This window comes from Stegastes partitus, unplaced genomic scaffold, assembly GCF_000690725.1.
Source record: "Stegastes partitus isolate 25-593 unplaced genomic scaffold, Stegastes_partitus-1.0.2 Scaffold144, whole genome shotgun sequence".
Taxonomy (NCBI): domain Eukaryota; kingdom Metazoa; phylum Chordata; class Actinopteri; family Pomacentridae; genus Stegastes; species Stegastes partitus.
In genome coordinates this window covers 481,579-508,112 of record NW_007577875.1, presented here as the reverse complement: position 1 = coordinate 508,112, position 26,534 = coordinate 481,579, and the positions used below count along the sequence as shown (strand labels likewise).

At 42.2% G+C, this 26,534-nt stretch overlaps 1 protein-coding gene across 1 annotated transcript in view; it reads left to right on the top strand.

The window, feature by feature from the left end:
• The window catches only part of klf5l (Kruppel like factor 5 like), a 28,284-nt gene extending 2,706 nt beyond the window's left edge, over positions 1-25,578 (top strand). The window contains exons 2-4 of the mRNA XM_008279104.1: positions 9,770-10,721; positions 12,896-12,955; positions 23,950-25,578. Of these exons, the coding sequence (XP_008277326.1) occupies positions 9,770-10,721; positions 12,896-12,955; positions 23,950-24,128 (1,191 nt within the window). The 3' untranslated portion in view covers positions 24,129-25,578. The remainder of the gene's footprint in view (positions 1-9,769; positions 10,722-12,895; positions 12,956-23,949) is intronic.
• Positions 25,579-26,534: the final 956 nt, after the last annotated feature.

The window sequence follows — 26,534 nt, the reverse complement described above, 5'->3', positions numbered from 1 at the left end:
ACCGAAGCATTTCTAATTTTGCTGCCGAGTAATTTGTCAAAACTTTAACGCTAAGATCAATAATCTTTTGGCTAAATTTGTTGGAGCAACGCCTTTATCTTCACTTGTTTTTAAATAGCCAGCATTCAGAAGTCTTGTAGTCTGAGTCTTTTCCATTAAGGTGAAGTTCTTTTAAAACTTAATATATTCAGTGATATATGACTTTTCCCGACATTCCTGAGCTCAGTTTTTGCCCCCCTGATGAACACAAGCCCCATGTGAACTCTCTTGTAGCTCTGTTTGGGTCTCCACCACCTCTCTTTATCTGCTAGCTAGTCCACTATGTTCACCAGTTAGTTGCCAACTTCATTGTCTGGATGCTACTTGGTGCTAATTTGGCTACTTTGCTAAAAACCAACGTCTGCTGCTGCCAAACATGAACGTGAGGGAAACGTTCAGCACCAAAACGAAGCTAAAAGACAGTAAAATGCTCCGAAATGTGCCATTTGGTACATTTAAATACTGAGTAGAGCGCTTTTATGGCTGCAGATGACGTTTTTCTTTCATAACTCCTGAGTCACTGGAGGAATTTCGCAGCTCTGGAGGGCTGAGAACTGAGCTGTTGCATAACTCGCCTTTGTAGCTTCTTTACGTGAGGTATTTGGATAATTTTAACGTAGATAAATTCCTGACTGCAGACAATGAATGTGGAAAACTACTCACGGGTTGCCTTTGATGTGTAGAGGCCTTTTCAATGGACATAGCAGTGGCATTTACGTAAACGGCAAACGGATTTGCATGCTGAATTTGAAAATGTAAAGCTGCAGCCGCCATTTCAAGAGATCTCCCCTTTGAGGTTTTGTTTGATTTGAGATATTTCTGCTCCAAACTAGCATCACATGGCTGAACTGGATGAAAGTGAATGATACGATGCTTCTTTAGCCGTCTTATTTAAAGTTGAGCAATATACGCTACAGGGCTCCATTTTCAGTACGTTTTTAAAATGATTAGATTCATTATTTCTCTGTGAAAAATGCCAAGAATCCAGTTTAAAGTTATAAACCTGCTTGTTTCGTCCAATCAGAGGTTAAAAACATCACTCCAGAAAATGTCCACTTCACAATAATGTAAAGCCGTGATAAGCAGCAAAACCACACATCTGACAAGCTGGAACAGAGAGAAGCTGTTTGTCTTTGAGGAAATTATGTGTCATTACATTACATTAGAGAAGAACCAGCCTTTACAAGCACTGACATTTTGGGCTGAAGGGCAGAAAGCATGACTCCTCATCAAACATGATTTGTTTCGGATCTCATTTTGCGTTTCTTACAATCTGGAGCTAATCTGCCTCCTGTTCCTTTGTTTTAATGGCAGAATAAGTAACTGATATGAAACCTATTTCCAGATTCTTTCGTCGCTGTATCACCGGTGGGGACGACGGGGGCAGTTACAGAGTAACTCGGTGCCGTTCAGATCAAGAAGCTGTCGCCAGTCACGCCTAATGATTCCTGAAGATCAATAATCTGATATGGCTTAAACGTGGCTTTCGACATGTTTTTTTTTTTTTAGGGAGCTCGTTGCATTTGAGTTTATGATTCTGCCGTCACGGTTTCGACCACACTGAAGTCCTCCTCATACAACCCTCCTCCTCCTCTCCTCTGGGGCAGACGTTTGGTTTCATGCAGCTGAAGCTTGAGATGGTTTTTGGTTTGACTAATGATTTGACTTCCAGGACAACACATGCAGCTGATTTGCATCTCACCAAGAGTCCGATGGCTACGAGTCCCGGCTCAGCCGAATCCCTGCAGTGATTTGCGAAGGGAAGAGTTGTGTTAGGAAGCACTGTTCGTTTGTTTTATCCAGATTTCTAGGAAGACTTTTCTTCTGTTTAGCTCTAGTGAAGTTTGAAACAGTCAGGAGTCCAACTTCTGGACTCTTTTTGGTCTCTTTTGCCTTCTGATAGTTGTGAATGTGTTGCTGTGTTGCTCACATGGTCGTCTGTCAGTGTTATATTTTAGTTTTTTAATCTCAAATCTCACTGCTGTTCTTCATAGTTTTGCATCATCTTTACAGAAACCCAACTATCTGAACAGGTTGTAAAACTTCTGCACTTTTTGTTGTAAGTGTGAAGTTACGTTTTAAAACAAATGTCATGAAGACGCATCGTATTTTGGGACAAAAAAATAATTACCGGCTGAAAAAAAACTGGCATTTATTTTTGGTGACTCTGTACAGATTCATTCCCATAAATCAGTCTGAGCCTCCTGCGGTGTCACTTCACCTGCAGTCCAACCAGAAAACCCAGCAGCGATTCATCATGTGACTCACGTTGGGATTGTTTGGTCTGACGATCATCTGTACCCATCATGCCCGGCTTTGTCTCTCCGCTAGACAACACATGCCGCCCGCAGACAGTCATGTTCTACCGTTTCCTAATACCTGTGGTCTGCAAACTCATCTACTCGAGCTGCAAAATCTCCTTAATGACTGCCACCGTTTACCCCTCGCATGTCTGGGAAAACAACCGAAAATTGCCCTTGCGAAGCAAAACAGAGGGTGAAATCATTTTGTGGTGAGGCAAAAAAACCTGATATTTTGGGTTTCTTCACCCTCCAACCCCCACTGCAGCTGAATCTAGGAAGGACGTTTTCTATTTTTGTACAGAAGGCTGATATGAGGTAATGGAATCAGTGCTGCTGGTTATTGTTCGGTTCAGGTGTTAACAGGAATAGAAGAATACTGCAGTTTTACTTCCAGGTGTTTACACAATGGTTAAAAACAAGACTGTGTCATAGAGAGGTGCCGCACTTCGCTGGAAGTAGCAGAGCTGAAATAAAGGTGCACAAATATAGTAATCGATACACAGAACAATGAGAGCCAACAAGGTTTGCTGAGATATTTCTGTCCGCTATCAACCGGTTCTGGTATTTGGAAGCTGAGATTGAACCATGAAAACATTTCAGGTTGACAAGTTGAGTGTTTCTTCACAAAAACGAACACTTGAGAAAGTTAAAAATAGAAACTCAATGCAACAAAAGCAAATACAGCCGTGATCGCTGACACACAAACGACAAAACGTTTTACATTTGGGGCTCCTGTGATTTCCAGTCTGCCCAACTGCGCGCATGTTGCCAAAGGCTTTAATGAAGCTGGTTGTGAGTTTCACAAAGATGCAAAAGAATGCAGGAAAATCAGTGACCAACAAAGCTGCAGCAGTAACCAGGAGGTATACAAGAAGTTGTAGCACCGCTAATCAGGGTTGAAGTGGTCGTCTTCCTGAAACGACGCCACCGACCGTGCACTACTAAAAAAACAGAAGTGCTTTAAACTTGATACGGGACATTGTGTAAAACTGAACAGCAGCCTCTGAGAATGACGTCAAAGCAAAAAGAAACGTTTTTTGCCTGGTGTATGTTGAGAGAACTTTGGTCAGATGATGAATCAGTTTGGCTCAGATGGAGTCCAGCATGTTTGGTGTGAACCCGACCAGCGCTACCACAGTGAATGCATCGGCCTGACAGTGAAGAACAGAGGTGGGATGTGATGATGTGGAGCCGCATGAGTGAAAAAGGTGTTGGGGAGATGATATTTATAGATGCACCATAATACTGGTTGATAAGATGAACCCCAGTCTATAATATTAAGTGAAAGTTGTAGGGCTGGACCCAAACATCCGAATATCCGGTCGATGTGGTGGTATCCAAATATCAATTTTGAGATCCGAAAATTCACCCGCCAACACCCCAGAAGTTGTTGTTAAGACCAGTCCTAGAAAACAGCGACCTGGTCAAGTATACTGCATAGCTTGAATTCAACCGAACGCCTTTGGAGGTGTTTCAAAGACAAAGGTGAAGCAACACAACACCTCCAGCACAGAGCAGCTACAAAAAAAACAAAAAAACATTCTTTGAAGAAGATGGCAAAACATTTCTCCATAAATTAGTGGACGCTGGTGTCCTCCATGCTGAGGAGGAATGAGTCAAGAATGATATACGACATATGGACTGAAGACCTAAAAGATCTAAATGCCAGTATTGACTTTTGTTGCACTGAGTTGCTTCTGTAGGAAAAAGTAAATCTGAACTCTTACTTTGCAATTTTACAAAAGAGCAACAAGTAAAATTTGGAATCATTTGACATTGAAGTGATGTTTAGACCTCACATCATACATACACATAAATACCACAGCAATATGTTTATTATGTTAACCACTGACAGCATGTGCATCATTTTCAGCCTTACTATTAGCACCAGAGGTCATGTTACACACATTTTGCATATAGAATACCGAGATGTGTTCCACGTAAAGCGGCGCAACAAGCCGTCCGATTAAAATGTCACTCTGGGGTGTAAAATCTAATTTCTAACCTTTGTTTTCACATTTTCCTGTTCTGACAAACTTTAGTTGAAATCAAATGAGAACGTTATCTTGATTTTAATCCAAGTAAGCGCCTCGCTATCTCGCCGTTCATCTGTGGCCATAAAAGGTCGCCGTGGTCTCAAAGGTTTAGCTTTTTGCTCCGATGACCCTGTCATGATTTCTGCTCTGTTGATTCACAGCCAGCAGACTTCTGGTTTTTTTGTTGTTTTTTTTTTTTTCTTCTTCTCTTTTTTTTATGGCGATCCAAAGGCGAACGGCCACTGCTGTTTCTCCGCATTCCTAAAAGCCATAAAAGTAAACTAGTGTGCAGAAGCGGCCATTTGTTTTGCAATTAGCCGGAGAAGCGGGTCTGATGAAGACGGCAGACCTTGTAGCTCGGAGGCTTTTGGAGTCGCGGGTCAAAAGGCTGCTTTGATCATTTTTCTGGGTTTTTTTTTTTTTTTTCGTCTGCTGCGTTATTCTCTAGCAACGATTTTAGCAAACGTGTCTGAGGATGAAAGGTTTTTTGTTGGTTAGCATGCTCACAAAGACATTGTTTGGCTAAAACTATATCAATTAGGTGATGATATGTGTTGCCAAAGTGCAGACTTTTCAGAATCATATCAGCTGCATCCAGCCTTGTCAGCAGAAGCAGCCTCCGTCCCACAGCAACCCACTACTGTTGGGTTTAGGGCTGAACGGAAACTTCTGGTCAAAATGTCGACGAGGGTTTACTAATCTATAGAGCAGCGTTGTAAATTCTTTAGCAATAATGTAAAGTACGAGCTTTATGTCGTGCCTGGACATAAAAGTATACAAAGGTCCTTTAAGGATGGATGTCAAACTGGCCGGATGTGTGGAAACTCCCACTCCAGCCCATAAACCCGAGCACAGCTGATAAGAGACTGTTGTTATCAGGCAGAAGGATTCATAGCAGAACTGTTGTACATGTTCTCCAATTATTAACCGACTCCGTCTCTGGCCAAAGATATTCTCCTCGTTCACCACATAAAATGATACAGAGACATTCGGAACTGTTGTTCATCAACTAGTTCGCTTTGAGGTCGCCGTGTCTCTTCTTTAATGTATGAAAGTTTTACCAATAAGGCAATCGTAGAACAGACGATAAAAAAAACAAGCAATGGTTTGTTTAAGCTGTTGATATTATGACTGTGATGTCTGCTGGAGTTTATTGGATTGAAAACTTGTTCCTGAAGGCTGCGAGGCCTGACGAGAGGTTTTCGTTTTTGAAGTGAAAACGGTGAAAGAGGAGGAACTTGCTGTGGGCAGAGACTTGTTTTAAATGATTTATGAGTTGTAAGGATGTTGTTTTTACTGGTGGGTGGTTTGCTGTACAACGTTAGCAACTAGCTCTAAATGTAAGTTGGGCTGTGAGCGTTTGGACCGGTTTGGTAGCTCATTTCTGTATTTTTTTTTCTTTTGACAAGAGCTTCTGCTGTATGATTGCGTCGATCGGGGATCTCCAACTCCGGTCTTCGTGAGCTACTGTCCTGCAGGTTTTAGATGTTTCCATACTGCAACACACCTGACTCACATTAACGGACCTCCAACAGCTTGTTGTCAAGTTCTACACAAGTCTGTTAATGATCCGTTAATTTGACTCAGGTGTGTTGCAGTTTGGAAAACCTGCAGGACCGTAGCTCACGAGGACCGGAGCTGGAGATCCCTGGCGTAGATCCTCACGAGCTAAAGGTAAACTGAGTTGCGAGCTAGCCTGCTCGCAACTCAGTTTACCTTCAATCTGCGAATAGGGATGCAAGTTTTTGAACAGCTTTCTTAACCCATAATTTGGTGGATTAACAATCGATTCATCAGCCATAAAAAAGAAAAGAAAAGAAGCCTAGTGGACATTTTTCTCTATGCTGACCAAACCATTTTTAACTACTTGTGTGTGACGTTGGCCGCTGAAGCGGCTCAGCTGAACGAGCCATGTCCTTCGTCTTCTGCTTCACACATAGTTTTACATTTATGCACAAGTTAAAATCTGCTCGATATAACAACCTCTCCTTATTGATGACCCTGAACTTTCCCTGTAAGCCTCTTTCTGCATCCCAGAAAAGAGGCCAAACAGAGGAAAGATGCAGAGAGCAGAGGCTGATAGCCAAACACATCAACAGCAGCAGGGGACATGACCGAGGGCGCTTACAGCTGCCAGAACCACAGAACCACAGAACCTGGCTGTGTCCCGTCCTGAAAGGCAAACAGGAGCCCTCAGTGGGCAGGAAACAGAGAGGCTGTTTTTGTTGTCTTGTTTCCGCTGTAAATACCCGAGAGTTTCGTTTCGGCAGGTGCTCAGATTGCAGCGATGACAAGGCGGTGAGAGTTCACCTGCGACCAACGGCTTGACATGCATCGTGCAGGGCGCAAAGTTACTGAGACACAAAAAGGTGTACGATAGTGGCTCTCACACGAAAAACAGGCTCAAACAAAACCATGTTCAGGAAATAAGCGTGTTAATTACAAAGACTGTAGAGGAAAATAAAGACGTCAGGCTGAGAAGCAAAAGAAAAAACAATCCATGCGTAGCGTTCATGCAGGTTATGTGGAATCGTACGCATTGTTTTAAACAGCAACAAAAAACAGCAGAACATATTACAACAGACAGACACATAATTGTTGATTTCTGAATAAACACATTCATGCAGAACACACACACACACACCTCAGCCCCATTGAGCAACCAGCCGCCCAGGTTTGTGTATGGAAGCCCATCAGCGGGTTATTAGCAGAGGGACGAGTGTGTGTTGACGTCGCTGGCACTTGAAGCAGCGCTGCAGAATAACAGCATTGAAACGGGCTTTCTCTGCTCCTTTGTGCAGCCGGTTCAGCTGCTGGACGCGACCTCGAGCACGTCAGCACCTCGTTGGGTCATTTGCTCCGAATGGCTCGATTCAGTTCAGGACTTTCTGGGTGACGGGGGTGCAGCTCATCCAGTCAGAGATCCACTATGAAGCAACTTTATTGGCTTCTGGGCTCAATTTAATCCAAAATGTTGGAATATGGAAATACAGAATTGGCTCATTTTAATCCCTAATCGCACTAAACCTGTGCTGAAATTATACATTTTGTAAGACTCAGACTTTCTGTGGAATATTTATTTCCAGATTTCTCAGAAACGTGCAGATTTCCCGTCAGCGGTTGGTTTGCAGCTTCCAAATCAGATTACATTCATTCACACATCGGTATCACTTTCATAATTGCCTGCTCGCTTTTGTCCCTCACATAGTTTTCTCTCGCTCTCTCTGTTTTGTGGACTTTCTTCATTTCCTTCTGTTTTTTTTTTGTTTTGTTTCTGTGGTCTGTCCTCCCTCCCGTCATCCTCTCTGTGTATCTGTTGTCATCGCGAGGATCAGATTCGTCTGGCAGGTCTATTTTTACCTGACGGTGTTTAGGTTTTGCTGCGTCTTTCTCATGCCTTTAGCCTTTGTTTTGGTTCGTCTGGGTGCTTCTTTTTTTTTTCTCCTTCTTCTTCTTCATGCATCAAACTGTCAGACACACCCACACAGGGAACTCTCTTCCTGTTTGTAAGTCGTCGTGCATAAACATTCCTGCATGCATGGCAAAAAGGCAAATTTCGCTCTTTGCGCTGCAGGGCTGCCATGCGTGTGCGTGCACTCCTGCTTTGTGTGTGGTCTCTGCCGCTGGGATTCTTGCGAACCGCCGAACAAGTCACCGTTTGCTTCATTGACTCTGAATGACACACACAAATACGCTGCTGCACACACCAGTTAATCAGGGATGAAGATCAGATAATGCCTTCTGCTTAAACAGAGACTTATAAATACCTGCAGTTTATTTTCTTCTGCGCTCTGCCTGTCCGGTCCTGCTGCTCCAAAACGCTCCTCTCTTGATGAGCAGCAGATTTTGAGACTATTGTGCTGTTTAACGCTTTGCTGTTGCAAAACCTGACACCTCGTTTCTCCCGAGAAAAGTCCTACTTTCTTTTATTAGTGAAAAGAGAGAAAATAAAAAGCAAATCCGTGTGAAATTACCCGGTTGGTTCGACATGTGTCTAATTTAGCGGCTGAACTTGGGGGAAATATCTAATTATTTGGCATTTTTTTGCATCTTTAATTAGATTTTTATATCATTTTTTAAAGTCAAACTCGCACAACGAGGATGTCCTGAAATTTGAACACAACTGGGGCAGCAAACTAAAATGCTAATTGCCTTGTTTGTGATTTGACATTGCTCAGCCCTAATAAAAAAGCTTGGTAATAATAATAAGATAAGATAAAACTTTGCTAATCCCAAAGGAAATGCTTTTTACAGTTACACAGAATACATTTATCCTTCTAGTTCTCCTGAAACATACTTGACAAGAAGAGATGAGAGTTTAAAACACATCGCGCTGTTAAATCTGAGTTTTCTTGTTGAGTTTTTGTTCCGCCTCCATCGTTTCTTTTCCCTGAACCCAACAATACTTCACCCTCGCTGTGGCTCGATTGCATCTTCTTCTCTTTAATGAAAGGAAACGATAAAACCCGACTCTTCACCTTCCCTTCTTGTGTTCCAGTGAACTTTTTTCTGGGAAACAGCTGTTAATTATTAAAGGGAAAAGCTTTCAGTTGTGCAGTCATATAGATAAATACAGACGGCTGTAGCTGTAAATTAGCTGCAAAACTTTTTGTATCTTCATATCGTAAAGATGTCCGGGAACGTTGCTGCAGTTGCACAATGATTATATAGAAAAGACAAGAAAGGGAGAGTAATAACACAGATAGCATCATAGAATTCCAACAGTTCATCCTGGAGGCAGCAGTAGCATAAAGCTAAATGCAGGTGAATCTCCTCTGCAGCTTTCTGACACTGATCCTGGTTCTGCCGGGAAACAGGAATGTGAGCGACGATGATGGAGGAGAAAATCCTGGTGACGTTTATTGTTGTCAAATCCTTCTGCTTTGTCTTTCTCCTCCACGACATATATGCTTATTTACATTAGATTTATTCTTTTTCCCATCTGCAGCCAATTAAACAAAGAGTGCTCACAAAGACATTCAGTTTCAATATCAACGTTTAAGGAACATTGACCAAACAGTAGCTGCTGCTTTGTCCCAAACCTTTTCAAACCGATCATTCTGTGTCTGTTTCAGCCAATGGAGATAGAAAACCCTCTCAGAATTTCTTCATTGCTTGTTTTCCTGCTCTTAAGTTGATGTTGTGTGTTTATCTCTCAAGAAGCAGGAGGTTTGTTTCTCTTAAAATGTAGATTTTCAACCAGTTGATGCATGAATTGCATCGTAGACGAGAAAGAAACCAATTCGATAGTCGTAGTAACAATCAAAGGCCAACAGGCAGCAAGTCGATGAGGCTGCTGGAGTTCGTTAGTTTCAACAAATGTCTGGTTTTATCACTAAAAAACGATTTGTAGTTCCAGTACTGAAGCAGAGTTCCTCCTTTTCTCTTCAGACTCGACTAGAACTGGACAAATACCTCCCCCAGGTCAACGCTTCCCTCCTAACCCCCTCGACCGACGCCACTGACAAGAAGTACAGACGGGAGAGCGCCTCGGTGGTGGACGAGTACTTCTCAGAGGACAAGCCTTCCACCCCGTACAGCCTCAACATCAACCTCATCCTCCCCAGCACCACTCACCTCCGCACAGGCCTCTACCGGCCCAACACCAAGACCCTGACGCCGCAGCAGATCAAGACAGAGCCGGGCCTGGAGGTGCCCTGCTCCCTGCCCACCTCCACCCAGGCCCTGCCGGACTTCACCTCCGTCTTCAACGTGCCGCCTGTGGTCAACAACGTTTTCATAAAGCCGGACATGAGCGCTGGAGGAGTGGTGAGCGTCGCCACCGGGTCTCAGCAGCAGCAGCAGCAGCAGCAGCAGCACCCTTCAAGTTTGGACACAGAGCTTCACATCGGACCTCCAGCTCCCCAACCGCAGGTCTACCACATGCCCATCACCAGCTGCGCCGACCTCACCATGACGCTGTCGCACAGCAGCCCGTCGGCGCACGGCTCCGCCGGCGGCAGGACCATGCTGAACCTCGGCAGCGCCTCGTTGCCGACCAGCAACGGCAGCTACATGATGGCGGAGCACCAGCTGCAGCAGCACCACGGTTACTACCAGGCGTCTCCGAACAACGTTCCCCAGCACACGGCGCCCCACAGCCTACCGCCGTCGCCCCCCAACTCCCAGCCGGGGAGCCCAGACGGCCAGGCGGAGCTGCTGAGCTTAGCGCCGCAGCCTCCGCCTCCGTACCAGCAGCGTCTGGGAGGCATAAAGGTGACGGGGTTGTCTCCTCACGCCATGCTGATGACACACGGCCAGGGCATCCTGACGGGTCCAAAATACAACCGGAGGAACAACCCGGAGCTGGAGAAGAGGAGGATCCACTTCTGTGACTACCCCGGTATGTGATCTGCCATAAAGTGTTTTTCTTAACTTTTCAATTCTTTGAATTTTCTAATGAGACAATAATTTTACTCTAGAGAAGAGAAACTTAACCAGGTTCAACGAGTTTCGTTCTAAATCAGGAGCAGAAAAACAAACTGATTTACTGTCATTAGCGTGTCGTGTCATCGGGGCCAGTCTGAGCTGCTTTGCTGCTTCAGGCAAAACACGATCTGCAAACCCAACACAGAGCACATGAACCAGCTGAACTCTGCAGCAGCACCAGTTCAGCTACTTCTGTGCCTTAAAACTGTCCTCAATGCCGACCAGTAGCTACTAAAATATGATCCGGTTCCCATCAAATACCAAAACCGGTCCATTTCTCTTTGTTTTAAACCAACAAGGAAAAAGAGACCGAAAATGGGAACATTTCTTGTTTTTACGTTTTTAAATCAGCACCAAAAAATGGAAAGAGGCGCCTACTTTAAACCAACCACAAAAAACAAGAAAACTGCAGAATTTATTTTTTATTTTGCACTTGTAAACCATTTTCATTTTACCAATTTAAACCAGCAATGGAGAAAAACACAGGAAACTTTATTTTTATTTTTAAATTTTTCCAATGACCATTATTATTAGAAAATCACAAACTGGGATGACGACAACCCAAAAATCATGCCGTAATTTTTCAGATTAAAACAAAAACAAAAAGGAGACAACAGGCCAATTTGACCTTTTTTTTTTCTCCATTTTAAACCATCAACAAAAAACAAGAAAACTGGCATATTTTCAGTTTTTCCTTTTTCAACCAACAATGAAAAAAACTGAAAACAAACTTTTTTGTCGTCCTTGTTGTTTTTCCATTTTAAATCAGCAAAAAACAAACAAAAAAGAGAAAGCAGGACACATTTTCTCCTTCCCCAATGTCCATTAATATTAAAAATCCATTATAACAAAGTGGAAAAGTGGCTCTTTTTCTGTTTTACATAATTTAACTGATTTTTTTTCAAAATTTTTAAACCAGAAATTGGCCTGTTTTCTCTCTCTTTTGTTTGTTTTTGGTATTTGATGGGAAAACACATGACACTTTATTACCCAGACCTCCAACCAGTGTCAGCTTCAATCTGGTTTGAATGGACTTTAATGTGCAGCTGATCAGTGGCGTCGCCCTAAAGCAACCTAAATAAAGTTCAGTTTTTATTGTCCATGTGTCGCCGGCACTCTGCTGGTTGGAGATGCTGCACTTTGCTTCCCCGACATGTTCTCTGTCTCACCTCGTAATGAGGATCACGTCTAGAGAGCCTTGGGCAGCGTATAGATCCGACCAAACAGTAAATATCCAACCACCACATCACCATTTACTCCCACTTTATTACTCACACATGCACACACTCAGAAAGATTTAAGTTTCGTCAACGTATAACTACTAAACGCAAGTTTTAGCCAAACCGCTCACGCTAGTTGGTCTAATTTACTGCCAGTGTCACTGTTGTGTAAATAAAGCTTAGTTGCAAAAGTATAAATCAGTCAGTAAAGCTCCCTGTCACATAAAAACAATGTGAACACATCAATCACCAAGAAAACAATTGCGCATAAAACCAGAATTCCAGGACACTTGACATTTATCAGTCAACAGGAGGTAATTTAGTCACATATTCAACCTTCAAGGCTCAAAAAATACGATTAAATTCTGCTTGTTTCACGGCCAGTTTCTTTGCTTCTTAAGTGTTGACGGCTTAAAAAACAAAGCAGACATTTTCAGGCTAAGAATAATAAAAACAAGTGAATTTCTTTTGGAGATGTGACGTCACGTCTTTCCATTTTTTCTGTGTTTTGAAAACATGAAACCTGAAAATCAGAACTTGACAACCGACGGTTAAGTTCCATTAAAACCAGCCGACAGGATTCTTCGCCTGCAATCTGCAAGTCAAAGCTCATCATCTGTGTTGGTTTTTATAGCGTCCCAATTAATCCGTTCACCGTGTTCTTGGAAGGGATTAGTCGTTAAATGGTCCATGTAGCTTTTCTTGCCAAAGATCCTGTTTGCCAGGTCGGTGGATTTTAAGTTGCTCTCTTGTTTATCCGCCTGAATGTCAAACTGAAAAACAACTCGAGTCAAGAGTTGTTTCTTGACTTCATGTGTGCGCATTTCCGCCGTCCGCCCGACTCATGATCTCTGTGGTTTCCTTGCAGGCTGCACCAAAGTTTACACAAAGAGCTCTCATCTGAAAGCACACCAAAGGACACACACGGGTAAGAAAGCCGACCTGAATGCTCAGTACTGTCTGTCAGCGCTCTGATGGCTGAATCAGAGTCTGTTTGTTGGAGATACTGAGGGTGCTGCACACTTCCTGCACCCATGTGAGGGATCATTAAGGTCCAACTGGGGTACATTTTGTTGTCCGATGGTATAGTTCAAGTTTGTTATTTTAGCGTCCAGCAGCAACCTTCCCACCAACCGCACTGGAATACGTCCATCTGTGGTGCATGTATGGAGCAGAATAGAAAGTAGAACAGCAAGAGCAGCTACACGTCTTGTAGCTGATGAATGAGTGTATTCGGCCTGAACTAACATTAACAAGGAGATGATGCGCTGGCAAAACAGACAAAAAAAAATCTAGAATTTCACCACTTTTAAATTTTGTTTCACATATTGTTGAAATACACTAAAATATCAAAGAAAAAAATACAAAAACATGCTGCAAAATAACACGTCTGATGTGAAATAACAGCAGCTTTTATGTGCTGGTTTGTGTAAAAACTTAAAATTAAAAGTTTATTATTGTAATTATAAATAGGTGTTTGATAATGGTGGTTTGATGAAGGTAAATCTGTTAATTTAATCGGTTGACGGGTTTTTTTTTTCCATTAAAAATCTGTCAAACAAGATTTTTACTCTTTTTACTTGATATGATCTCAAATTAAAAGTCTATTGTTCTAATTTTGATCATAACTGTTTAGTAACTGTGGTTTAACCGTTTTTCAAAGTCCATTAATTTTACAGGTGGACTTATCAAATACATACATTTTGTATTTGAAGTTCTGTTTTTTATTTTTATTTTTTTATTTAAATTCTTGCAATTTGTACTTAAATTACTAGTTTTCCAACAGTATTTAAATTGTTTTTTTTAAAATAAGATCTCTGGCATAAAATAATGTAATGAAACTCAACTAATGACGACACTTTTCTGCAGTATTAAGTCTATTTATTTGTGTTCAAACAATATTCAATTTGTAGGTAATTTCATTTTTTTTGTACGTGTAAATAACCTTCATTAATCAGTAAAAAGCAAAACAAAAACATACATTCAGTCAAGTTATGGCTCGAAACTATTTTAATTATGGAAAATGACTGTATTTTAAAGTAGTTTTTGACGTCCCTGCTGCAAGAATTTCATCGTATTTGCAATTTCTCGCACTTTCAGCGTTTGCTCGGCTTTGCACGAATCATGTTAGTCGACCGTTCGCGGCCGCATATTTCTGTCTAATCCTGGGATCCAAACCCGCAAACACCCAGTCGCAGTCATACGTCTGCAACCATTGTGCTCTAAGGTCAGTTGCTTAATGCCGAGTTATTATCGTTATGTTGCATATTTTGTCACTTTGCCAGTTTCGATACGCCCATTTACAATAATAGAGATGAACGAGAGCACAATGAAAAGGAAGAGCGACGCAGAAGCGACATTGGTTGGCTTTTTTGTTTGTTTTTTCCACCATGTTTGCGACGTGCCGGTGCTTGTCCTCCCAGCTTCCCCAGAGAGAGAACAAAGACGGGAGGGAGGAGACGAAGAAAAGAGGAAAAAAAGAGGGAAGACGCGCTGCTAAACCAAGGCCAAACCAGTTACTCCTGCTTTTTTAGTTCCTTCTCAGGAGGATGTAGGAGGAGGAAGGTTTTTTTTTTTTTTTTGCAGAATGGGGGAAGGCGGCCGGTTTCGATGTGTTTCCCTCCTGTAAGATGAAACCTGTGGATTCCCAGCGGCCTCAGACCTGGATTTGGGAGATTTACTCATGCGATTAAAAGCCGTCGGGGCTCCTGCAGCGTGAAAACAGCGGCGGCCAAAGAAAGAGCGAACGCGCGAACCGACGCGAGGGCAAAAAAACGGAGCTCGGCGTGGTCGTAAACAGATAAGATGGAGCCTTTATGGAGCCCGGTGGGGAAGTTTGACCTGTTGCAGCAGCAGCAGGATGCAGCGACACACAAGACAAACAAGCTGTAAAATAAGCAGTGAGAATAGTAAACACAACAAAACAGTTGGAGATTGAAGGAATTACACAAGGACGCTGACCAGTAAGCGCTGTCACAGGGAAGTAGTGTTTTATGGCGCGTTGTTTTAGTCAAATGGTGCACAAACTGGCTGCAGGATCAGGTTTCAGGAGGTTTAGTTAAAAGGAAACGACAACTTTGGAGCATTTTATACACTTTATTGTCCTGGAGCTTTTATAGGAAGGTCAGACCGACACTTTAACGTCACAGCATCTGTAAAGCAGGTGAAGAAACTAGTTTTTAGTGGCACATTTTAAGAAAAGTTGACCTGCGTCCATCTAACAAGCTATAGCAGTGCAATCATGGGAACCTGAAGGGTGATTTGGTATTCAGATGATAACAAAATGATGAAACTCTAAAGCTCCTCTAGATGCTTTATGTGGTTGTATTTTGCAGGATTTCAAGATCATGTTTCCACTGATTGTGTTTTTCCAACTAACAAACAATCATCCTTGAAATGTGCAACAGTTTCAAGAAGATCTCGACTTTATTGCACATCATCGGTTAAACGTCTGAACAGTGTTCTGAGGCCTGAAGAGGGAAAATTCAACCAATAATTCCCAAGAAATTCAGAATAAACAGCTGAAATATGTTCTTTTTTAACCCCGTCCTGAAACCACAGCACTTAAAATCACCACAGTGTTTCTTAGTCAGCATGTATTTGTAGATTTGCCAGGATTTATGTCATGCTGTGACGCAAGCAGCGACAATAAACAGGCGAGCAACTTCCCTTCAATCACCGAGCGCATCACGTTTAGTCGATTGTACGGCAGCCAATGAAAAAACGCCAGAAACGTGCCACTCTGAATCTCACCAACAGGCTTTACTGACAGTCTGACCGAACCAGGCCTGCCCAGTCTTGTTTCAGTCGGCGATGACTCATGAGCTGAGAGTGTAAAGAAGCTCAAAACTTAAAGGCAAATCTAGAAAAAAATAAAGAACAACACCCGAGCCAGAGTTTTAAAGATGATATAACATATGCTGCCTCTTCTTCTGTCAGAATTTTCTTTCCAAATCCTGTGAGTTTTCCGCCTCCTCTATACCATGGAGTACCTCAGGGCTCCGTAATAGAGCCCCACTTTATTTTTTACCTGCTGTATGTGCTTCTTCTTTTAGTATTTTCACTAAAAACTCTGTTCAACATCCCACTTTTGGTGATATTTTCTGCCTCCTCTGTACTGTGGAGTTGAGGTACTCCACAGTACAGAGCCCCACTTTATTTTTTATCGGCTGTATGTGCTTCTTCTTTCAGTATTTTCACTAAAACTCTGTTCAACATCCCACTTTTAGTGATATTTCTGCCTCCTCTGTACTGTGGAGTACCTCAGGGCTCCGTAATAGATCCTCGCTTTATTTCGTATCTGCTTCCTCTTAAAGAAACAATCCATAGCTTTTCCACTGCTGCAGATAACACACAACTAAATGTACATGCAAGCTCCTTGAAAATGTCCTAATGATGCTCTTAATCAAGTTTTACCAACCAAGCACAGAAACAACAAAAATAATCTCATAAGTTTAAACCTAGTGCCCCAAATTGTGAAGTTATCTTTAACTCCAGATTTCTAAAAGCTACTCGAGCTTTATCTCCCTAGATTTGATTAATGTAGCTCTGTTTGCCTCCGAGACTGTTCACACCTTGAACTCATACAGAACGCTGCAGCCAGTTTTGTTCTCCAAATCAAATAAAGGCGATAACATAAGCCACATTATAGCCTCCTTACATTGGCTCCGTGTTGACTTTTAGATTCTGCTCATTGCCTCTCTCTAGACTTTATCGTTATTTTCACTATTAATCTTCACGTCGCCTCTTAACCTGCCAAACCTGAGCTGCAGAACCGCTCGGCGAGCCTGTTTACATTCTGTGGACACTGATTGACGGACTTACTGATAAGAGCAACTGCAGTCTTCGTGGACTCTTTGCCGTCTAATTATAGAACTTGAGGGTTAATGAGTCAAAAAAATGTTTTTAAAGAGACATTTCGGGCTGTTTTTCTAGTTTAATCAGCAGTTTGTTACTTAGTCTGTTAGTATTTCTGAATAATTAGTTTAATTATAGCAGCTCATTGACAGCAGTACGGATCCACTTTGCAGCCACATGTCAGGCCAGAGAGCACCGCATGTTGCATCCGTCGGCGAGGAATCACGAATGTGTTGAAACGTCATCCCTCATTCACGTCTGTTTCAGCTCACTGGCAGGGAGATATGAGCTGTTTTGTTGTTTCTTCAGGTGATTGTATCAGGAAGTTGCGTGGGCGTGTGTGTGTGTGTGTTTACACGATGCGGTTAGTTTTGTTTTCTTTATCTGACAGGCGTCCAATTTTGCAAATTCGTCCCCCCGCCTCCCCTCTGCTGATGAGCTTCTGTTGCAGATGCCCGTGTCATGTTTGGAGGTGCTTGTCTTGGGAAGTTCCAGCAGCACGACGGCTCATTGAACTGCACGCTTCTCTCACAAGCTGTTGGGTTTGAAACGAGTTTGTTTCGGGTTGCTTTCCTCGCAAAGGTCAAAAACATTCAGGTGTAATGAACTGGAAGCTCCAAATTGATGTAAATATGTTTATCCGGGAGGATTCTGCCTCCGTGCATGCTGGGACTGGCTCAGAACTGATGCTCAGTCTGCATGAAAAGAGTTTGATGCATGAGGCGTCGTAGACTCGCCGGCTCCAGTTTACCTCTAAACTCTACCTCATCGGACTGGTGGAATGTGGCTACGAAGAGGACAGACATCTACCGAAATATCAGAGTTCAGCTCAGTTTTGAGGTAAAAACCTTTCACTGTACAGCTGCAGCAAACAAATGACAGCATCTCGTAATACGAACACATTAAATAGTGTTATTGGAATAGAGTTTCAACATGACAAATATGTTTGCTTCTATCCTGGATACTTTGGAAGCAAAGTTTGCAGAAAATCCTGAACTCTCTGAGACCTGCTGTCAGACAGTGAGGACCAAAATTCCACCTTTTATTAAAGCATGAAGCTGTAAAAGCAGTCGGAGTCTCACATGTGACGTGATGCTCTGCTGCTGAAGTCTTTTTTAAAAAATCTGTAAAAATGAACCTGTTTGCTTTAATCAGATTCTGTAAAAACTAATTAATTCTGCACTCCCAGGCGTAACCGTGAAGGTGTTGGTGACTGCAGCCAACGGTCACGTGATTTAAAAAAAAATCTGGGAATTATTCAGCTGAACTGCAGGCTGTGTTTACACAGATCAGAGAAACGACTCTTTTCCGATATTGGTAACACCTGCATTATACCTCCATCATGCTGCACACAGATATTTCTAAGTTCTGTCTACGTCTAGTCACGGCTGTTCTGTTTCCTCAGAGGTGCAGGACTTTATATTATATATTATATAACGAGTGAAAATGCAACGGGAGCAAACAAACGAACAGAAGCCTCTTGGTAGTAACGAATGCAGGACTTTACGATCACAGGAGGTCTACTTGTAGTCGGGCAAACAATCTGAATATTGACTCTATTCCACTCCTGCAAATGACGTTTAACAGTCCGGAACCGCATGCGGGTTGCGAATTTGAATCCCCGCTGAAGCTCCAGTTGCCGGAAGCCGTCGACGTTGCATCACGACAACCGGCCGGAGCTCGACCGCGGCCTCCGCAGCCGCCTCGGCTCCTCACGTCGGCGTTTGTAATTGCGCGCAGCACATTTATGCATGTGTAAAGAGCAGCGTGCTATCGGGCAGATTAGGGAACCCTCCATCCCTCTTCACAAACACTCACCGGGCTGATAAAGCTAAGAGGTCCACTAAGAGTTTATGGGCGTCCTGGAGGGCCTGGAAGTGTTTGCTCTTTGACTCAGTAAAACCAGCCGCGGGTGGTTATAAAACGTTATATTACGCCGCTGATATTCGATGCCACGCTGTGTAAAGTCATGTACAAATGGTCGTCAGGGTCGCTTTAGTGGGTTGTTTTTGTGCCAGATTCCAACGTGAGTTTATTAAAACTCGGCCGTTTTTCAGCGACTTTGGGCCTCCTCCAGAGCAAACACGTGTCCTCCGCACACAGCAGCTCGCTTCAATAGGCGGTGTTGTTGGGAGTGATTGATGCACTGTAGCCTGCATGTTTCTCTCCGTGTGTTTTGTTGTGATTGTGTGGCCGACGCCGCGTGTTTGTCCATTATGGTTTATGTGACGTCTTCATTAGCGCATGTTTGTGTGCGTTTGAGATATAATAGTTTTTTTTCTAATCGGCCACCTGATCAAACAGCTGCTGCTTCCCCTCAACAAACGCCCGCAAAGGCTTTTAGACGCTTTTTAGACGCTTCGGAGAAGCGACACGTTGAGCAAGTAGAGAGCAGACGCTGAAATCATACGTGTGTGTGCTTGGAAATGTAAAATACCTGTTTTCTCGTTTTAATTTGAGTTTTAACGCTGCTGACAATCAGAAGAAATCTTCAGATAAGACATGATTAGATAAGATCAGATTGGATAATGTTTTATTGGTCCTGAAGTGAGGAAATGTTGCAGCAGAAAACATACAGACGTCAGAGAAAAACAATAAAGACAGACAGACAGGATATGTGTGAACAATTTAGCTTGTTTTACAGATTTTCCCTTCCTTTTTAAAATAAATAAATCAATAACACATAATAAAACTACAGAAAATTTTATTTTTTTAAGGCACTTTTTAAGTCACAGTTTTAAATGTTTATTTACATCTTAATTCTTTAAAAAATAAAATATAAAATACTAACAAATCCCCCTCAAACACCCACATAAGAAATCTGTATTTTATAAATGGTATAGTTTATCTTTAAGAGCCTTTAATTATAACATTACAGTTATGTTACTATAGTTATGTAAGCAAAAAATATTGTTTTATATATATAATAACGCATAATAGCGAACAAAATCTCTGAACATTTTCTTTTTTTTGGCCATTTTTTTGATCACAGCTAGTGTTACGAAAAACAAACAAAAACCCCGTAAACGCCCAAATAAGAAATCTGTATTTTACAAAATGGTATTTTTTTATTTATTTATTTATTTATTTTTTAAATTAACAGCATTACAGTTATTGTACTATATTTATACAAGCAAAAAATATTGTTAAATATATATATATGCCACTTTTTACAAATATTAAATTTCTATTTTTAAACAATGTGTGACTTTAAAATGATTAAAATTGTTTGTTTTTACAGACAGTTGTGGTTGTTTTACAGTTTTTGAATGGTACAATATCCCACCATGTCTTTCTGCGGTTTTTCTTGCTTCTAGAGTTTCACTTTTTTTGACAGAATTTTTGTTTACAGTGGACACGACAAGTGCTTCTTCTATATCTAGAAAATCTAGATATCTTCCAAGTGTGCAAAATATTATCCCACATATTAATATTAAATGAAGTCCTATAAATGTGGAGAATATTGATAATAGACTGATTCAGATGCACCAGAGTGAAATCTGTCTGTTTTATGAGTCAGCTTTAGACGATCAAACACTACGGGGCTGGAAATTAAGCACAAACTGGCTGTTTTTGGTCGATCTTTAGATTGAACTGGACCTTGTTGTCCTCGTTTCTATCACATCACTCGCAGTAAATTGACCCACCGGTGCAGTAAATCTCTCCAAAACTCAACGTGTTCACCTCTAAAGGCAAATGGAGGCACTTATAGATGCATGAAGGTTCAGCTTCTCGCCTCTTGTTCAGGAACATATAGCGGCCAAGTGTGTTTGTTCTGTGTGCGCGTATGTGTCGTATTTCAGCGGCCTGTTTGCCAGCTCTCAGGGATAATAGTCGGAGAGAGGCGGCTGCGCTTTTGACCCCGACAGCGCAGCTATAGAGCAAAACCAAACACACCTGTGGGGCCTTTTATACGAGCTCCGAGCACACACTCGTGTAGAAACAGGATATGGTCCAGATAGGAGGCTGGAGTGGCGCTGGAGCCTGTGATGTGGGGGTTTGAAAGCTATTAACGCGCGTCCACCCACAATCCTATCGTTCAGCCATCTGAAAAGAGCTCCTTAAGTGGTTCTTGGACTGCGGAGGAGGAGATATTTTAGAAATAGAGGTTTATTTTAATAAAAACGCGCCACTGAAGCCTTCCTCTTTGGCTTCTTGGTGAATCCCCCCCTTTTGCTCTTTGGACCCCGCCGCTGTCACTCGGTGATTGATGGTCAATAGCTGAAGCTAATCTAATCAGCGCTAACGGGACCCTCGCTGGTAATGAGCACTTGATGACCCTCGCAGCCGAAGAGAGTCACGCTCCCTCCGCCAAGGACGCCTCAGGAATCACACTTTATGACCAGCAGGACTTTTTGCGCTTTTAGGCCTCGACAAAACCCCAAAGACGGGCAGAACGAACTCTAAAGAATGCTGTTCCCCGTCGGATAAGCCGATAGTAAACACAGGTTTGAATTATGAACCTTCAGGTAACAACACAAAGTCTTCGGGCTCAGGAAAGTCCCAAACCGCAGCTGAACCAGGAATGCGGCTTAAGCAGAATTTTATTGTTTGGTTTCTTGTGTTTGTGCTCGCATTGATTCCCAGACATTAATTTCCATCTCGGCCGTGAAAGATGACATTTTTTTTGTGTGTGTGTACATACCGGCCCATTCAGCAGAACTTTTCTCTTTTTTCTTTTTCCTCCTTCTCTTTGTTGATGATTAGCTCACTGTTTGGCAATAGCAGAGAAATGTCAGTGTTTGGGTGGAGCAGGATAAGTGTCGTGTTAGATTTACTCGGCTTGTTATTCCTCTGAATTCCCACTTTACAGGTTCTCTGTCATCATACCTTCTTACCTTTTATACCCTGTAATTATAAAACAGTGAGAAATGCTTTGTCTCCTACGCAGACGGAGGAAGCTTGTGCAAACCGTGCAGATATATCTCGTTAAATAATCCCGGTTTTACTCAAAAAGCACCCTGTTGGCCAATAGGGTTCATGCTAATTGATGCTTTTCCTGTAAAAGTTGACCAAAGAGCACATCGTTGAGGTAAAAAACAAAGAGACGAATCGTTTTCCTCCCTCAAAAACGACTTGCTGATCAGATTCTCTTTTGGAAAAGTCTAACTTATGACGCTGCTTATGTAAAAACAGGAGTCCACTCATGAAAGACTGCTGCAAAAACCATCATGTGACGACGTTTTAGCTGCCGAAGCTTCCTGCTGAGCTCAGTTCGGTATTCAAATTAGATAATTGCTGCTCATGTGTCAGCTTCCTGTGGACGCACGTCTCTCAGCTGGTCAGAAGGTTCAGCTGACGATAAAACGATAGAAGAAGTCAGACATTAAGACTCGCGCCGAGTATCAGCAGCAGCAATAAAACCGTTGATAAAACCGGCCGAGCTCCAGCAGTTCTTCTTCTTCTTTATTTGTTCTCGCCTTTTAAAGTTCCTCAGCGGTTCCAGTGGAGCCCTCCGTGAAATACGTGCTTCACAAAACTTCCCTTTTGCTCCGTTTTTCTGTTAACGTGTAATAATTTAAGAAGAAAAGGCAGTTCGATTATCTGAAAGCACACACTTGTTCTGATAATGATAAATGTGACTGTAAATAAAGGCGTGTCTGTTACGCTGTGTTAGCAGAGCGAGCTGCACACACACGCTTTCTGCAATCGGCTTCACAACTTCGATTAAAAAAAAAAACATATTTTCTGACTGTTGTTGATTCAAGTGAAGGCGTTGAAATCACATGACACGTTTTCTGTAACTCTGCAGCCGCACTGGTTCAGTCTCTGTGAGTTTTTACAGGACGAAAGCTGCTAAAACCTCAACTCATCCACACTGCGACTAAAGAACAGATTCACACCAACAACGTGCAGGACGACACGTTTTCTTAGTGTCTCGGTTAAACGACCGTAAAACAAACCATCAGACTTCAGGGATTCACTTCCTGAAATTATTGTTAATTGATAGAAACGATGACAAAACAAGAGGACAGTTTGTGGTCATGATACTGTGATTTATTTTTTGTGAGTTTTGCTGGTTTAGGAAATAAATCAAAGTTGTTTTTTTCTGGTTTCATCAACATCTGCCATTTAACTGACGTTTACTGACTAGTGCTGCAAGAAAACTGAATCCAGACGACAAACTCAAAATAAATGAAGGCTGAAAATTGACTCGCTGCCTCTTTTCTGCAACTACACACAAGTACAGAAGGTTCATTTTCACCAGAGCTGCTGCTATTAATTGATTAGTTGCCAACTATTTAGGTACTAATCAGTTTTATTAATCTTTCTAAGAAAAAAAATTCTCTCATTCCAGCTTCCAAAATGTGAATATTTTCTGCTATTTTTCCTCCTTTTATGATAGTAAACGGAATACTTTCGGGTTGTGGACAAAACAAGACATCAGAGGATGTCATCTTGGGCTTTGTGCAACAGTAATGGACATTTTTCACCATTTTCTGACATTTTATGGACTAAACAGCTGATAAGTTAATCCAGAAAATCAGCAGGTTAATTTTCGATGAAGATATTTGCGAGTTTCAGCCTTAATTTTCAGAGTAAATTGCGAAAAACTGAAGCAGGGGAATCAATATGAAGTGTTGTGTGCTTAAAGGTTTCATATTTCTTGTGTTTCTAATTCATGCATGTATGCAAAGCAACGACAATCTGTTCTCTATGACTGAGTATCTTTGGGTTATGGACAAAACAAGACATTTGGGGGAGAACGTCTTTGGCTTTGGAAAACACTAATCAACATTTTTCAACATCGTCAGACATTTTATCGACCAAAAACTAATTAATCCAGAAAATAATCAACAGATTACTAGATAGAACCCATTCACTACCTAGAGGCAATCTTGTGTACTCAAAGTTTTTATATTTCTTAGCTCAAAGCGAGTCTGGCTTCTCAAAAATGGGCTTTATTGTTCCATTCTGTGACAATGTGGGTGGTGAAAATGAAAAACAGCCTCTTTGATACCTTAAAGCTGCTGGTAAAGAGTCCATGAACAGAAAAATGAGCACAAAATATAAGCAAGTGTGCATATTTCTAACGCCTTCGTCCTTCCTTTTGCTCTCTTGCAGGGGAGAAACCGTACCGCTGCACATGGGAAAACTGCGACTGGCGTTTCGCCCGATCGGACGAGCTCACCCGACACTACCGGAAGCACACCGGCGCCAAACCCTTCAAGTGCGTCGCCTGCAGCCGCTGCTTCTCGCGCTCGGACCACCTGGCCCTGCACATGAAGCGCCACCAGAACTAACGCGAGCCTCCACGTGCGAACACACACGATAACACTCCAGCAGAGCATCGTCCACACACAGCAGCAGCCGCCAGAACATCACAGCTTTCAAAGGATAAGCAGACGCAAAAATCATCCCCGGCGTTTATTCTGGTGCTGATGAAGCGAGCAGCGAGTGGCGTCAGAGGGGATCATTTTAGTCGGGGGAAATAAATCGAACACAGACAGTGGTGTGTGTGCTGGTGGGAAGCCGGTGAGGGATCACGTGCTTGTCGGTCAGTGTTCAGGAAGTGGGATGTTTTGGTGGCAAAATTTAAGAGATCGTGGTGCAGAGAAGCTAAAGTTTGTCAATAATCTGTACATTAGAAATGTCTGGACATCCGTTTAGTTTCACTCACACTAACCGAACAGAACAAAACTTTTAGAGCCACTCAGAGTTCTCCTTACTGAGATAAAACCTGCTATCAGTCAACGCCGTGTTTGCTGAGGTTTTAACATCACAGCTAATGATCTACTAAAAAAAAAAAAACACTCCGAGATGATTTTGGCGTCTGCTGAAGTGTCTTGATTTAAAACCCACACGTTCACACACACGCTCACTGCAGACATCGCAGTCACCAGAACTGTTCTGTTCAGACTCCTACGATGGATTTGGGACTCCTTCCGATTGAATCCTGGGAAGAAAAAAAAAAACAACAACAAAACAATTTCTTTTCCTACAAATCTGCTGCCGGCTTCACCTCCGTCATCTTTTATCATTCTGAGGCATGAACTTTAAAACGGAGGCGGAGACACCTTCCCCTCCCCCTCCGTCCTGTAAATACCTGTTAATACGTGTGCGTATGTGTGTTCGAGAATTCAACGAATGTATTGAAATTTATACTTGACAGCTTTTTTTTTTTTTTTCTCGTTTGTTTTCATTGAATGTTAATATGAGTAATATTCCATGTTGAAACTTCTCCCCCAGAAAAAAAAAAAGGACTAAAAACACAATCAACAGACGCAATCAGACGCCTCTCCATGGAAAAGTTAATCATCACCCAGTTCTGCCTGTTTCAGCGCAGGTAATACCTGTCGAGCTCGGAGCCACTTGCCAATGTTTGTATCCATGACATTACCGGTTGCCACGGCGACCAAGCCCCTTTGACAGCAGCTCGGGTTTTTTTTTTTCGTGCTCGGTTTCTATTCAGCGCCGTTTCTTTATTAATCTCCTTTTTATTTGTTCAACACTTCGGCTCAAGAAGCACAGAGATGGGTGGGTAGCGCTGTTATGTAATGCGTCCGATCGGTTTAATGCTGAATTACAGTCCTGGTAGCTGGATGAGCGGCGGGTTAACGTTCACGCGATTGCACGACATAAAAAATCAGTCGCAGCTTCTGCATTTTTTATATATTTTTTTAAATTCTGTAATGCAGCAGTTCACAGTTTTGTACACTTGCCCACAACTGGCATTACAAGAAGGGTAAAAAACACGTTGCACAATACAAAAAGCACAATCTGATCTCTTGAACTGTTTATCTGCAGAAACTGTCACCAAGTCATGGATTGAGAACAAAACAAATATTTCTACTGACTGAATATTTAAAGGATTTGTTCCCCCCTGTTTTGTCTGAAAGGCCCAAAGAGTGGAAAGGAACACAGCAGCACATTGTTTCTGTCTCAAAGACACTTATGGTACAGGAAATCTTCTCAGGGTGTAAATATTCGTCCTATTCTGCTGTAACCGCTACCGGTGGCTACGCTATGGACTCTTCCAGCTTCTTCTTGAAATAATAACTTTAAATGTCTTCCAGTGGAGTTTTTATAGTGATTTTACAACGTGTAGTCTAGAAAACTGTTGCAGTGAAACACTTTACATTTGCACACCGACCACTCATTCATTAATTTATTCATTCATTCAACTGAGACACAAACCAGCTGAGTTGAATCTATGACGTTGAGGCTTCGCTCGCACCATCTCCTCTTCAGATTTCACTGTTTTCGTCGCTGCGCTTTGCTGTGAAAATTAAAAATAGCACACGATGTGTTGGCCCAGTGGTGAGATGCATGTTAGGGAAGACGAGTCGGTTAACCAGAACACGTCTACGTGCTCTTCAACCTCACTGAGCAGCTCGTTCAGCTCGCTCATTCACATCTAGCATGCTGCTTCTCCACCAGGGGGAGCTGTGTGGTGATGATCAGACCAGTTCCTGCTGCTGCCTCCTACAGGCAAAGAAAAATAGTAAATAGGAAACTTGTGCCACCTGCAGGCAATGCAGTTTTATTTAAACCTGGTGGGTTTTTTTGGAACGACGAGACAAATCAACTTAAAGATTGAGGCTAGAAATCAACAAATTAATTTTCATGCAGAAGTTGTACCATTCTGCCTGCAGGTGGCTCAGTGAAGCGTTAAAACTCGAACAAACTGCTGAACAAAAAAAAAGTCA